At 34.4% G+C, this 16,519-nt stretch overlaps 1 protein-coding gene across 4 annotated transcripts in view; it reads right to left on the reverse strand.

Annotated features, from left to right (window-relative positions):
- Window positions 1-16,519, reverse strand: part of DCLK2 (doublecortin like kinase 2) — a 61,509-nt gene that overhangs the window by 16,419 nt on the left and 28,571 nt on the right. For 2 of the 4 annotated variants that reach the window (XR_001312666.2, XM_014051813.2), the window contains exons 5-10: window positions 15,482-15,532; window positions 11,408-11,502; window positions 10,301-10,370; window positions 7,088-7,196; window positions 3,058-3,115; window positions 872-991 (exon numbers count right to left, since the gene is read on the reverse strand). Coding sequence is in view for 2 of the 4 variants with exons in the window: in XM_014051813.2 (XP_013907288.1) it covers window positions 872-991; window positions 3,058-3,115; window positions 7,088-7,196; window positions 10,301-10,370; window positions 11,408-11,502; window positions 15,482-15,532 (503 nt within the window). In the remaining 2 variants the exon portion in view is untranslated. The remainder of the gene's footprint in view (window positions 1-871; window positions 992-3,057; window positions 3,116-7,087; window positions 7,197-10,300; window positions 10,371-11,407; window positions 11,503-15,481; window positions 15,533-16,519) is intronic. The other 2 variants (XR_001312667.2, XM_014051814.2) reach the window with 1 other exon arrangement.

Here is a 16,519-nt window from a genome sequence, read left to right on the forward strand (position 1 = left end):
ATGTTATGTTAATGTGTATACTGAACAAGCATGTATCTGCTCATTTTTACAATTTTAGTAGTGACTTTAATGTCTAGAACAGAGATCACATATGCACGGCGGTGTCACATGACCTATCAGAACATTTTTCCCCTTCACTAAATCGGGCATGGGCATGGCCAGCACGTGACACATCCAGCCCGCGGACAGGGAGTTTGACAGCCCTGGTCTAGAAGATTCAACAACCCATTATGATACTGGATATATGTAACAAGATGAATTGGCTATAAAATATTTTTAAAGTTAAAAAGTTAGGTTTACAGTTACTTTTATAATGTGGGTACCTCCCATATATAGTATATGGATTTCAATTGCCAGAATGTCTCATCATATCTAAGCAGAATGCAAGAATTCTTAAGTATAGAATGATTACTTGAGAACTATCTATTTTCATATATGAAAATATATGGAAAAAATGAGATTTTTAGAATACAAAGCAAGGATTTCTGCTACACATATCAAGAAATATGGCAACCTAATATTAAAATACAAAAATTCAAGAAAAAACTATGAGGTTTCATGTTGAGCCTGATATTTGTATTTTGATCATAATTTATTCCTGCAGTATTTTGCATAGTTGGATAGAACATCAAGTTACTGTGTAAAAGCAAAATATTTTAGTCACATATGTCCAATTTTAAAAGCAATTTTGGTTTTGCATAATATTCAGCAGCTATGAACTATTGTGGAGTGTGAAAAAGAAAATTCATGGTGTGTTCGTATATGGCTAATAAATTTCCTGTTCAATAACAATTTGAAATATTTTCAGATCTCTGAAACACTCAACAATGTATTATGCAATAATGGTAAAAAAATAAACCTAAAACCTCACCTTGACCAATTCCATCACCAAATATAGCTCCGTCGCAGTGTCCATTTCCTCTACTAGCATAATAATATTCGGATGTTTCACACGGCGTAGAATTGACACTTCATTTTCAATCAAGTGCTCCTACATATTGTTAGAAAAAAAGAGGAGGAAAGCATCTTTTTTTAAAAACTAATATAATTTGAAGAATTAAGTGAGACGCAGCAACCCAGAGTGACCTTTCCAGTGTACATCTCAATACTTGATCATGTGGCTATCTATCTACAAAACAATAAACTGGAATTGGAAAACCCTTTACTAATAATAGTTTCAAAATATACTAATTAAAGTTAATTTAGTATGAAAACTAATCACTGATCAGTAATATACTTGGTGTCTTCAATTGCAAGTAGCCAACTAGGTGCATTCCCATACCTGTTTATTTAAAGTATCAGAATTGTGATCCTCAGCACAGTACAAGCATTCTATTTTCATGCACTTCATGCATTTGTGAATAAGACTGTGGGAAGTACACGTGAATAGTTTATGAGCAAGGAGCAATCGTAGTATTTGAAAAGTCCAGTGCTATTTTTGTAATCATCATAAAGATAAGTTGATTTATTTTCAAATCTGACCATTTCATTAACTGTTACCCTAATGCTTTAGTTTACCCATGTGCTAAGTGTGAATATTCTGTGAATAAGTGGTACATCACACATTGCTTTAACAAGTCGCACCTTTGTTAACCATTATATGAGAGCATCAACAGTCTTTCTGGAACAAACATATGTCTGCTCCAAAGAAATACGTGCTGAATGGGAAAAAATGCAATATATGAATGACAATAAGGTTGGAACTCAGTAAATGGCCTAATGGGGAAAGGGTGGAACTCACACTAAAGTTGGAATAAAGGCTAGATTGAAATAACTCAACTCACAATTAATATATTGGAAGAAATGACAGAAATAAAATATTACATGTGGTATGTAATAAATGCATCTTTTTTTGTATACAACTGGGATTCATTTGTACCCTTTCATTATACTGAAAGGAACAAGAGTTTTGATAATAAACGTGCTGTGGAATTTTGCTACAAGTGAAGAGGGAGACATGTTTTGTGGGCAGAACATACAGAAAGCTAATTAAGCAGTTGCTGAATATCTTTCTTTGAATTGGCTGATAAGACATAGGGAGAACACATAGCCTTTTGTTGCAGCTAAATCAGACTCTTATGGAACAGTAAACCAAAGATGATCCCACTACAATTTCTAGTAAAACTTGTAAAGAACTTCAGAAACTTAGTTATCATAAGTCCAAGCTCACAAATCTATAGACCAGGGGTGTCAAACTTGATTTCATTGATGGCCGCATCAGGGTTATGTTTGACCTTGGGGGGCCAGGGGGATGTAGGGTGGGCATGGCCAGCTTGAGATCACTCCTGTTGATGGTGCCTGTGGTGGCCCGAGCGTTCTACCAGTGAAAACAGGCTCCTGAGCTCAGTTTTTGCTGGCAGAAGCACTGCGGGCTGGTCCTTCGCTGTTTCCAGGGCGAAGTACCCCATGGGCCAAATCCGGCCCCTGGGCCTTGAGTTTGACACTTCTGCTATAGGCTGATACAAAAACAAGAACTGGAGTCAGTCACAGCCATCAGAAATCTCTCTAGCAAAAATAATACTTGAAACATGTACTTTTCCCTATTGTTTAAAAAATATCTAGTAACACACTAATCTGTCAGACTCTACTCACACAAAATGCAATCAAATATTATTCTGATCATTGTATTCTGAAACTGGATACTTTCTGCAATTATAACAATTAGAAGATTTTAAAGTTTCCTTACCCTGTAATTTATTCTATACATTCAACTGGGTCTCTAATTGTTCTGGTACCAGCATTTTTAACAAAATATAACCACCTTATTTTTTAAAAATAAAATTAAAGATTTAGGGGAATGGCTTAATATTACCTTTTTAAAAAAATGTTCAATATCCAATTTAATAATTTACAACTTGGACTATTTTTATGAAATTTCCCCAGGGATAGTTTTTTGAAAATACATATGCTGTTATAGCTTTATATGAAGAACATTTTACCCCAAGGTGTAAATGCTGTTCCAAGAAAAAATATTTTCCAACGGAAGTGGTAAATGATGACTTAAAATAATTTAATATTCTGGTATTATGATACAGAAATTCAGTATTTCTCCTTTACCTTTCCACAACATTTTCCTTTGTCAATAATCTTCAGGGCAAATTCCTTTCTGGTGGATCTGCAAAGAACAAAAGGAGGAGAGAAGAGTGCTTAAATAATTCTTTTGTTTGAGTACACACTGTGAAAATATCTTCATTTAAAGGAACAGATTACAAAATGAAGATAGAACTACTCCTGCTTTTTTCTCTCAGCAAGTCATCTCTGCTGTTGCCTTGACTACAAAAACCAGCCTTTCTGTTATCATTTAATTTACTGAGATATAAAACTTCACATTGTGTCCAGGTTTATGGTCAGGTATAATCCATATTTTTTCACTCTACTTTAATAAATGTACAGCCCTGTCATTCTATAACAATATTTACAGATTTGTCAGGGAATAAAGAATAAGATGGATACTTGCTTTGAAATCCATTATATCAGCTGCTCATTCCACATCCATATCCTTAAAGGACAAGTCATATTAGAAATATTTCTTAGCCATTTTACCAGTGTCTATTGAATTAGACAATTCAGAGAAATCCTGTTTTGAAAGTCAGCTGTCTTAATTATAAATGCAATACTGTACAATGAATCATAATTTAAATCTATGTTGAAGCTATAAGTTTAAGAAGTGTTTAATGTAGCATTATTTAGGACTTCACCAGACAATTTTGATAACCATATTTTCCAGTGGAAACTATAAAGGTAACTTCATCTGAAAATAAAACAGTACAGCAGGAATAGATATTATGGATTTAAATGGTGTGTCCTGTTTATATATTACTCAATGTTACCCTTTTTGACTACATTATAAGTGATAAGTTCTGACAACTGTAAAACTGTTATCATGTGAGTGACCCAATTTTATGACTTGTTTTGCAGTGTTCATTAAGTGACTGTTTGGTTTTAAAGCAAATGCTACAGTTGTTCAGCAAACACTGCAGCCATAGGTTTGGAAAAAGGTCATAAGTACTTTTTTTGGGTTGGGGTCTGTCTTAACTCAAAATGGTCGCTAAAGACCAACTATAAGTTGAGAACTACCTGTCCAAGATTCATAAAAACCCATTTTAAAGGCATTTTTTTAAAAAAATAATTTTTGTTCTTGGTTTATTAAAAACAATATGCCGTGAAAATACATATACAGCAGTTTCATTATTGAAAGTCCAGTTTTGTGACAGCACAACAAAACCATGAAATGGGCATAACTATTTACTGCTGTATAATATTGGAATAATCCAGTGGTGGGATTCAGCCTATTCGGGAGAACCGGTTGGTAACTTTCTAAGCAGTTCGGAGAACCGGTTGTTGGGAGAAATCGCCTTTTATTTTTCCCCCACTTTACAGGGCTAATCCTGTATGGAAGGCAGGAAGGAAACATCCTGGTGTTGTTTCTAGCCTCATCTTTATTGCCCTACTTACAGAAACTGCCTTTTCGGTTAACCCTTATTACATTGTAACAGCTAACAACTGAGTGAAGTGCCCAGTGACCTGAGTGACATTGAGTTGGCCACACCCACCCAGTCACAAGACCACCAAGCTATACCTATCCAGCTGGTCATTAGGGCAGAGGACCAGTTGTTAAATTTTTTGAATCCCACCACTGGAATAATCCATGGAAGTATAACACACCTTTCTATGACAGCAGATTATTGTGACCAGTTAACAAAAAGAAACATCAAGAATAAGAATAAATAAATAGTAATAAGAATAGTAATAAACATTCTTTTACTTGGGCATGTAGGCTATCAAATCTTGCTACACAAGCATAACACCAGAACTGCACATATCGAAAATGGTTGGTTCAGTAGAAGTATAACACTGGTATAAAAGCACAGCTGTGCCTGCCAGGTTGTCATAGTTACAACTGCAGCCAGCAGAGAATGAAAGGGAGAAAAAAGACAACTCAATAATATCTTAAGAAAACGTAGGCTGGATTGTATGAGGGATATACGTACAAGTGGAAGAAATTTGAGCAAATAGCACTGTTTTTTAAACTTCTGCTTAAGAGCTATATATATGCACATTTCCTCAGATGCCATGATAAATCTTTCTACAAACATCTTGCACTAAGAAAAGCGCATTAATTTCATTTTTCTCATGAAAGTATCTTGTATTGACAAACAATTCCCTTTCTTTGCAAAGTGATGTCACTTGATTTAACTACATTGAAAAAGTGCCATAACTATTTAAAATTAATATTATTGCTACCTTGTACAAATATTCCTAGGCAAGGGTAATTACAGTTGATTCTGTAATTTAGCAGTCTAAAAGAACAACATACAGTGAACCTATTTTGTTTGCCCCAGTATAATATCATGCTAAAGAAAAGAATCATTTTTATCCCTAAGTCTTTTTTAATTTATGTTATCAGCAATACAAGGATAAGCACTTGGCATAAGGAAGGCAAACGCATTCCAAATATGATGCCTGCAACTTTTCTACGCCTTCCCACTCAATATCTCTACATAAAAATATTCAAATAATTGCCATGACTACAAAATTAGTGATGTGTTCTAGCTATTTTTTTTTCTTACCAAAAAATTAGAAGCAGTTCAGAAGAGGAGCTGTGCTATCAAGAAATACAAATAAGGTCCCACGATAACCAATGAAAGCAACTGAAAACATGTCAACCCTGTCTATTGTTGTCTATGCTTCCAACTTACTATTTTCCCATTATTACCAGTAATATGTATATTGGACACACATTTCAAAAGATAAATGTCAACCTTTCCTATTTTTACAAAAGTTATTCAGCGTATGTTACATCATATGGACTTGCAATATATATTAATATTTCACCTAGATTAAAAAAACACAATAAAATATGAATATTAAAAAGCCCTTATAAACATAAGAACATCAACACTGACATACCCTGAAGTCCACTGAAGAGGTTACCTAGCCTGGTAATGAAAGGTTCAAAAGCCAACCCATAAGCTTGGAGACCCTTCACCCTCAATGTTAAAAAGCTGTATAATCAGATACCAAGGCCCAGGCCATATAACCACTGAATCGTAGCATCGTTTATATGAAAAAAATCAGGTACTGGACCAATATATATCCTTAGCTTACAACCAGCCATGATGAAATCTACAGCTTTATGCGGGACCCCACAGTCACACTGAGGGGAGGACACTATCCCCCATTTATACAGTGAATCCCAGCAGATGTCGTGCAAGTGCAAATCCTATTCAAGATTGTCTATTGCTGGCATGGTAGTTCAAAACCTGATACTTGGGGTCATTTATGTGTCTTCCTATGTTTGGAGGTTCAGCAACCCATTTGACCTTCTTTTGGGAAACAATGTTAAAGTCATTGAGCAGATGTTGTGCAAGTGCCAGTGAGGGCTTCCTGGATTTGAGCCTTATTTTTAAACAAAGTTACCTTTGTAGTTTCTACTAAAATCTCTAGTTTCCACTACTCTCTTGTGGGCTTCATTATCAAACAAATACTTGACAATTACAAAAGGAAAAAGAATGGTGTTGGCCTATCTTTGATAATAAAGCTGCTGATGCACTGAATATCCTCATTGTTCTTACCATTGATCCCTTAGATGATTGATTTGATTCAATTTCCGTAGCCTACCATTTCAATCAAGTGACTCTATTCAAGCAATGTTTTCCCCAGCCTTTCTAACAATGACATTGAACAACCAAAAAGTGGACAACTAGAAACATGAAACTGCATAGAATTATCAAAAGTATAAAATGTCTAGTTTGATTAATACTGAAAATTTAAAGTTTCTAGGGCTAATAAAACTCTTTCTAAGTTTCCTACTAATCATTGCATTAGTATAGAAGATGATCCATTATTCTAATGGGTATTATACTCCCCTCCAAGATAAATAGATAATTTTGATAGTTATCATCAGATGCCAATAGGTATAAGGAGAATATTATAATGGAAATTTCAAGTTTTCGAACAGGTGCCAGAAAAGAGGAAGGGCCCTTAAAGTTCTTCTTGAAATTATAATAATTTCCCTATATATTCTCACTGTTCATTCTAAAGTAGCAATAAAATAGTGACATATCTAGGCAATATCCTTGCTCACCGTTCTATGCATTCCTTTACCACTGCAAAATTACCATCACCAATCACTTTTCCCACTTTGTACTTTTCAAGAATGGTGGCTGTCTCAGAGTACTTGTTTCCATTTATACCTTCAAGATACAAAAAGGTAAATGTTAGAGAAAATGCAAACAAATGCTATAAAATATACGTTAATAAATCCAAATAAAATCCAAAATGGAAGAAAAGTTTTAAATAAGGGTCATCAAAGGGTCATCAAAATATATTTCTATGCCTCATTTTCTCAAAGGCTATGTAACTCTTCTACAGGAAATGGCTGTAGATTTGAATGAAATAGTGTATCAAAAAAATAGGGTCTCTCCAGTTTTTCCCCAATAACTTTACTAAGTTTTTAAATAAGACATAAAAATAAGAACTAATCGCTGGAAGAAAAAGAAGAAACAAAGACAGGAAAGATAAAGCCAAGAGTGCAGAAAAAAAGGAAACAATGAAAATGTAAAGGAGTAACTTCTGATTTTCTTTTGCAGCATTTAAAATTTTAATCTCTCACTCTATTTTTTTTCTATATTCTATTTTTTTAAAATCATCAAACCCATATATCGTAATTTCATTCTTTTCTGTTTCATGCAAAAAGTTGATAAGTGGTTTCCAGGCAGCATTAAACTTAGTTAATATATTTTCTTTGATCAAAGATGTTCTAAGATGAAAGAGATTGTGTTGCTTTGCTTTGCTCAGATTTACAGCCCCTTCACATTTGCAAAGGCCTCAAGAGGCTTCTTCTGCACATGTGAAGCAGCTGCACCAAAGTTACTTCCATTCTTGCTAAAGAAATGTTATCTTAGAGTTATGTAGCATGACTTGCTAAAATCCTGAAGCCTATGCAACTGGAGAAATCTGTGAGGCTATTCCCACATCACAAAAGCCAGAGACGGCTGTGTGACCCACAGCCTTTTTTAAGAATTATGCCTTCCAGCGTGTATTGAGAGAAATTGCCTTTTGTATTTTAGGATATTACCAATCTTCTCACTGAAGATGGAGTATTCTCCAGCCCTTCCTAAAGCCAGGAGTACCTCCTTAGAAACTGTTGGCTTTGCAAACTACAGAGGTAAGAGCTAAAACAGGGCTGTCAAACTTTTGTTGAGAATTTTTTTCCCTTCTTTAAATCGGGCATGGACATGATGCACCTGGCCCATGGGACAGGAGTTTAACACCCCTGAACTAAAAAGTTTGAAGACAACAGGAAGCGTTTCATTGCAACAAATAAAGAGAATTAAGTTACTTTTAGGGCACATTTTAACTAAATTGCTTTGCTTAATCTTGTTTTCTAAAGTATTCCAAATAGAACCAGGTTGGTGCAATGGTTAAGGCAACAAGCCAGAAACCAGGAGAGGACATTCTAGTTCTGTCTCAGGCTTGAAGCGAGCTAGATAATCTTGGGCTACTCTCTCTCTCTCTCAGTCCTAGGAAAAAGACAAGGACAAGCTACTTCTGAAATCTTGTCAAGAGGACTGCAGGGACTTGTTTAGGCAGTCGCCAGGAGTCAACTCTGACTCAAAAACGCATGTACACAAGCACACACACACATACATAAACACACAGAGATTTAATTTGCATGCTGTGATTCTTTTGTAGTCTTCATTAATTCAAAGCCCTTCTGAAGTATTAGGAATAAAAATACAGTATACCTGAACATTCCCTGGGGTGGAAAGGGATGTTGTAACGCAGTACAAAGACTAAACATTCAAAATAAATTTAAATGTTTGCTAAGAACATATAGATTTTATTTTACAAAAGTGGAAATAGATCCCAATTCAGTCTTTGCCTAACTTTGCTGAATGTTACCCTGTTTCCCTGAAAATAAGACCTCCCCAAATAAACCCAATCAAACTTTTGAGCGCATGCGCTAAAATAAGTCTTCCCCTGAAAATAAGCCCTCCCCAAAAATATTGCAACCCAACAGCAGCCATGAGGTGACCACACTCACCACCTCCTGCACCTCAAAAATAATAAGACCTCCCCAAAAATAAGGCCGAGTGCTTATTTTGGGGTTCAAAAGAAAATAAGACCCTGGTAATATTATACCTACCTGTTGTATTTTATTGAATAGAAACAATAAAGAATCATGTTCATATTTATACTTTAAAGGGACTACAAAGTCATAAAAAGCCATTTTTTATACACAATAAATTATATAAGTATGTGTCTTATGCAAAAGCTTATATATGGTTACAGGACACAATTTTAGCCTCCAAATAACTTTTTCTTTGACCACCCACTTGCCATATTTATTCATTTTATAGTCTCTCTGTGTGAGAAAGTTTGTGTGTGTGTGTGTGTGTGTGTGTGTGTGTGTGTGTGTGCATGGATATAAGGCAATTTATTTATTTATTAATCAAATTTGTATGATCAACCACCTCAAAGTAAGGTGAAGCAGCATACAATAAACAGAAAAAAATGTAGAAAAATAAAAATCACATTAAACAATCAATCCTATAAATCAGATAAACAAAACCTAAGCACAGAGAATCCACCTGAGCAATGTACCCATCTAAGCATATCTCTGGTTCCCCGAGAGCACCAGGCCTGATAACATAAACGGGTCTTATGAGCCTTCTAGAATATCAAAAGAATAGAGGTAATCAAATTTGGGGAAAAGAATGTTTCTTAAGGTAGGCACCACAGCAGAGAAGTCATGTATCAAGGAACCCAACTTGAACCCACTTTAGGAACCCACCTAAGTGTTAAGCAATAGCACTTAGACTTATATACCACTTTACAATGATTTACAAAGTCAGTATATTGCCCACAACAATCTGGGTCCTCATTTTATTGACCTCAGAAGGATGAAAGGTTGAGTCAACCTTGAGCCGGTAAGATGTAGATCCATAGCTGATGGTACCCCCGGCAGGACTTCTTTGCCAGATTTAATGGGGCACACCTAATATAATCAGGGAGAGGCAGTCCTCAAATAGCCTAAACCCATGCCATTAGGTATCACCTCTATACTAATGAGTAAAAAACAGGTTATCTCTAACAGGAAGACTCTAATTACAGTATCATAAATGACTGCTGGTGCCATCCATCTGCAATTTATATATAAATCAGATTATAATTACATTTAATTAAAGTTAGACAACAGCATTAAAAAATTTCTATATTATAGTATCACTTACATGGATGTTTATTTTAAGAAAAGACCTGAAATTACAACTAACATGTCCAATTGGATTCTTACCTTCGGGACTCAGGGAAGGAGATATTTCAGGCACACCATTTACATTAGAAGATTCACAAGGAGGGAGAATCTGTCAGTAGATAAAATAACGAATGCTATGGCAATAACATACATCAAAATCATACTGCAAAACAAATTGAAATATTTAATATATATTAAATATTTAATAACTGTTATTTAATATTTCTGAACTACAGTTTCAGTCATCCATCATATGTCAAATAAGATTTTATTGGCATTCTCTAACAGTCTTTGTATCTGTTAATACATGAGTCTAGCTTAGTTTCTTAGGTAAAGGTAGAGGTTCATGCTCATCTCCGTTTCAAAACCAAAGAGCCAAAGATTTCTCCGTGGTCATGTGGCTGGCAAGACTAAATGCCGAAGGAGCATGGAACACTGTTACCTTCCCACCAAAGGTGGTTCCTATTTTTTCTACTTGCATTTTTATGTTTTCGAGCACACTCCGTTACGCGGCACGAGGGATTTGAACCACCGAACTGCTGACCTTTCTGATCGACAAGCTCAGCATCTTAGCCACTGAGCCACTGCGTCCCTTATTATGATCAGATAAATTCATTATATGCATACTGTCGATTGTAGGTGGCAATCCCATATTTTCTTAAAGCATCATCATATATTTTTTAGCAACAACCATATTTAATCCTTTAGACTTCTTGAGCAGGTAACACTGAAAATCAATGGAACTTTAAAAAACATTAATGAATCTAAATTTCACTTATTGCAATGGGTCCATTTTGAGTATTTTTGGATGCAAACAATAACCTATATTTTTACTATATGATTTTAACAGAAAAGAAACAAAAATAGAAAAGACTAATAGAATTAAAGACTTGGAAAGAAGACCAGTCTAAATGAAAGTTGGATATTGGTCTAGTTTGGTTATAGCCAATGAAATCAATTGATCATGCCAGCTGTTGAACTGCTCTTACTGTAAGGGATTAATATTCAATTGGAATCTGTTTTAGGTTTTAAATCTAAAACCTAATAATAAATTTAAATTTAATAATAATTTCTGATTATGGTATTCCAATATTCTAAATGTAAATAAATATTTTTATGAAACAGGTGAAATTACATAAAACATACCTTGAGTCCCCGAAAACTTCCAGGACTTGTTGGTGAGGAACTAGATGATTTTGCTGATTTAGGAGTAGAAATCTGGCTGCTGGGGGCTCCACTGACTTATAAAAAAGAAGAGAAATGAACATGTTAATCAGTAACGTAAAAGTTATAGTAAAGAGGTGATGGTTTCATTTTATCTATGTTAACTGTCTGGTGATACACAGTATGAGAATTATAATAAGTTCAACAATATATGCTTATCAAAGAGCTGTTAAATACCGTTCCTAATGTTTTTTGGGGGAGGGGGGGTCCCAAATAATTCTTTTTTTTTGTTTCCAATGATTCAACACCCCCCCCCCGAGAATTCTCTTTTCCTTGGATATCCTTAAGACTTGATGAGAAAGTCTTCCTTGGTATGTCAATTCAAGCATCAGCACAACCTTTTCCAGACTGGTATCCTTCCTTTTATAGGTAGTCTTCAATTTACAACATTGGTTTATTTGGTGACCAAAGTTACAATAGCACTGAAAAAAGTGACTTATGGCCATTTTTTCATAGTTATGACCTTGGTAGCATCTACAGCAGTGTTTCTCAACCTTGGCAACTTGAAGATGTCCGGACTTCAACTCCCAGAATTCTCCAGCCAGCATTCGCCAAGGTTGAGAAATACTGATCTACGGGAACATGTGAACAAAATTCAGATGCTTGGCAACTGGTTCATACTTATGACCATTCTGGTGTCCCAATGTCATGGGGGTTTTCTTTTGCGACCTTTTGACAAGCAAAGTCAATGAGGAAGGAAGATTCACTTAACAACCAGGTACTAACATATGAACTGCAGTGATTCACTTAACAACTGAGGCAAAAATATTATAAAATGAGACAAAACTCACTTAAAAAAGGTCTCTGTATATTTTGACCATAGTTCCCACATTTCTCAAATAGCAAACTGGAAAAGTTGCTGTTAAGACTTTTCTCCTGTATTGCACTGGAAACAGTTGATAGTATCTTGTCTATCTGTAAGCTTTATATGTATGTTTTGCTTATTGACTTCATAGTTCTAATTGTTTCACTATCAGATGTTTTATCAGTACATCCTTCTGAAGAAAACCCAATGGATTACTGCATAGACTAATCCTTGAAGATGGTTAAGAAATTGCAGCTGGCCTCAAATATTGCACGTGCTAAGTGAGTGTCACAGGTGCTACATTACTCCTGTAGCAATAACTATGTGGTTCAATGTGTTTATAAGACTAAGACCCAAGTTATATACAGGAGTATCTATCCTTTAAATCTGACCTCCACATCTTATGTTTTCAATGGAACATCTTTTGCAGGTCCAACCACTGATTATAGTCTCCTTCAAATTAAACCTGATTGCTGAGACAATGTAAAAAGTCAATTTTGTTTTTTTGAGATCTATATCGTGGAACAAATGCCAAGTCAGATTTGTCCTTACTACAATTTGGGGGGCAAGGAGGAGGGTTAAAACCTGTCTTAACCAAGTCTTAGATTTGTTACATTTTTGTTTTACCCTTCATATTATTTTCTTGTATTAAGTCAAACAGATCCATGCTTCTTTAAAACACACATTTTTGCAATGTCCTATACTTACTAAATTTTGAGAGACAGTAGCGGACGGTATATGAATATTATGAAGCATAAAAAAGCTAAAGTTTTCAAAGGATAATATTCTCTTGAATTACATACCTAGTACATGGAATTTCACAACTGGACAACATAAATGGATTCTCTGTGCTCTTATTATAGTTAAAAAAACCAACATTGCAACATTTGCAACATGATAACATTTGCCATCTTTGAGTGGATTGCCACCAGATCAGTGGTGGGATTCAAATAATTTAACAACCGGTTCTCTGCCCTAATGATTTCTTCCAACAACCAGTTCACCAAACTGCTCAGAAACCTAACAACTGATTCTCCCGAAGTGGTGCGAACTGGCTGAATCCCACCACTGCTACAGATGTAAACTTTGTATGAATAAGTGTAATGAAATCTAGAATTAATCTACACGAAGGATAGTTGATCAATAGAAGATAAGGTTATATAACTGTATTAGAAATTAATATATTTGTAATTGAATATTATTAGCCAAATTTTACATTAGACATTTTTTATTTTTTCCATTCTATATTTCACATTCTTAATGCACTTCTTTGAAAATGTATGTCTTTGCATTATAATTATCTTTATATTTTGCTTTTCTTTTTTCTTGTTATTGATTTAAAAACAATAAAAATAAACAATAAAAATAAATTTGTGAAAAGTCAAACAAATCCATGTGGGTGTGGATGGCATACACATTTGTAAATAAAACAAATGCACAAATAATACATCCTTTATTAACTGGACTTCCTAAGCTTTTTTGTAATGCTTCATCAGATTCTAACATGTACCAACAATAGCTTATTTATAAGGTGTCTGAACATAGCAACCACACTCCCAATGATATAATTTATGCTTTAGTGTTTTCATGATTTCTCAGAGAGAAGAAAATGCTTTTGGAGCCATACTGTTTTCAACCATAGTTCAGTTGCTTTTTTTAATGAGTCTGTCAACTAGATATTTAGTTTCCATGGAAATCTTTGTAACAACTTACACATTTAAATTCTGTAAAGAATATCTATAATGGGCAGCAGAACATTCATTTAACAGGCGCTTTGTGAATATCTGCAAGGATGAATATGCCAAATGAGATTTAAAATAAATAAAAAATACATACACAAATAAAAGTCTTTAATATTTACAACCAACATGCATACAGAGAATCTAGCCTTCTTCCTCTGAACTAACTGCATTACATTTCCCAATGATTAAGAACAGGTTTCCCCACCTTGGCATTTTTCAGATCTGTACACAACACACAGAATACTCAGACAGAATGTGAAGAGGTAACTGGGAATTTGGAGAGCTACAGTCTACCCACAACTAGAAAAAATATTTTATTTTTAGACCACATTTGCAAGTGTCTATATCTTCCTCTGAGTGCCTCTATGTTTACCAAGCAAGTTGCAGACTATACAGGTTCTCTGAATCTATTGGGTACACAAAATAAAATAGCAAGTAGTTTACTCTCCTTGCATTTACAAAGAACCAGAATTGAATTTTTAACTTTCCTAATCATCAATCAGTTTTAGGAGTCTGGAACAGAGCCAGCTGGCGGTGTTCAATAGCACGACTCCAAACATCATAAAATATAAATTGTCAAAAGCAAAATCTTCTGAAAAGCATCCTTACAATTGACTTCAAACAGGTGCAAGTGATGAATCCACACAATATGAAAGCCATATTGCAATGGAAGACAAGGGAAAAACAATCGGAGGATTACCAGATACCACAAAAGACACTAATATGCACGACAAATATTTTTTTCCTTCTTATTTGAAGTATAAAGTTTTCATATCCTTCTGAAAGTTACTTATCTACAATATTCAAAACATTGAATCTTATCACTCAATGGGGAAATCAGAATGAGAACTAATGTCTTGTAAGTGAAGAAGAAAGTGGTCACTAGCACCTTTCACAAGTCTATTTACAAAACTATACTGCATATAGTATTTACAAAACTCTATTTATAAACCTATTCTGTAAGCAAAACAGTTAATTCAGCTGCATTCATCAAGACCTTGGAAGCCACTATGGTTACTAATATCAACTGATATACAAATCACTAAAACTAATTAACATGATTTTTATTTCTGACACACTTTTCTACATAAGCAAATTATAAAATATGCTTTACTTCATTATTTATTTATTTATTTATTTATTTTAAAAATGTCATTGTAACTGAATGCCTCCAACCTCAAATTTAGCTATATGTTGGGTCAACACATCTTTCTTTAATAGTGATTATCAAATGATAACTTAATAAATCAGTTATCTAATATAATGTTAATATCATATATGTGACTATTTCCCAAGGTCTTACAGAAAAGGGAAGTCCATTAAGTCTTCGTTTTGCTAATCATAACATATGTAATATAAAGATAAGGGAATAGATCAACAGACAGAAAAAGTAAAATAGAAATGTAGGAGACAAGATGGTGATATGAAGCCATAGCATGAATGGCTCACCTGGGGATTTTGCTGAAGAGCATGTACTGGAGTACTGGCCACCCCTCTTTACTGTACTCATTCAATTGATAAAAAAAGAAAAAGAGGAAAGGTTATTCATAGGCAAGAAAACGATAAAGAAGAGGAAAATTCAACTATTTGTTTTCTAGCAAAGATATGATAAAACTTAAATATATTATCACATATACCACTTAAATTAACATAAAAACTCATTGTGTTTCAAATCTGAATTATTTCAAGCTGAAAGTTGATTATAAGTATGAAACAGAAACTTTCAAGCATTTTTAAAGTGCTTCAAGCATAACCGTGTTGTGGGAAAGGTGAGGAAGTTGGTTTGAGATTAAGTTAAAACCATGAATTTAGCAGAGCATACATACTTTCTGAGGAATAAATTTAATTACTGTCTGTTTTAGTGTCATGCAATACTGATGCTACGTGAAGCACATTACATTATTTATCACCTTGGTCCTTACACTTGGACAGCAGTGTACATATGATACTTTGAATATTTGTCTTGTTTGTTACCCGAGAACTGCCCTGAGTTCAGCCACCAAATTTTTAAAACAAACTGTAATAATGATAGTCTTGTGTTTACATTTCCCATAAATTCTGACGTTGAGAAGCTGTTGCCCAGCATTATTCTTCACAACTACATTCCAAGTCAAAATGTCTGTAAGTACATTGATTATCTGAACCTAATTCAGTGTTGAAGTCTGGTTAGGACAAAATCACCCATAGTTGCCCAAATTGGTGACTTCTTTCAGAAAAGAGGCAGAGAAAGTGTTACTGTTGACCTGCTTCATTTCATCAGGATTTGACCATCATTTCCACTTGGTGACTAGAGACTTGCTGTACAATGGCCACTCTCTTACTTGAAGGAACAATCTTAATAAGTACTATTTTGTACTCTAACAGGGACATATTCTGGCAGTTCTGTTGTACAAAGCACATTTTTGTTTTATATGAAACTACTGGAGTTGGTTATTATAGGTTTTGGAGCTGGATATTGCCAATATGGATATTTATTCATTATATTTT

This window comes from Thamnophis sirtalis, unplaced genomic scaffold, assembly GCF_051295495.1.
Source record: "Thamnophis sirtalis isolate CommonGarterSnake01/CBP01778 unplaced genomic scaffold, rThaSir2_p1.2 scaffold_10, whole genome shotgun sequence".
NCBI classification, from domain to species: Eukaryota; Metazoa; Chordata; class Lepidosauria; order Squamata; family Natricidae; genus Thamnophis; species Thamnophis sirtalis.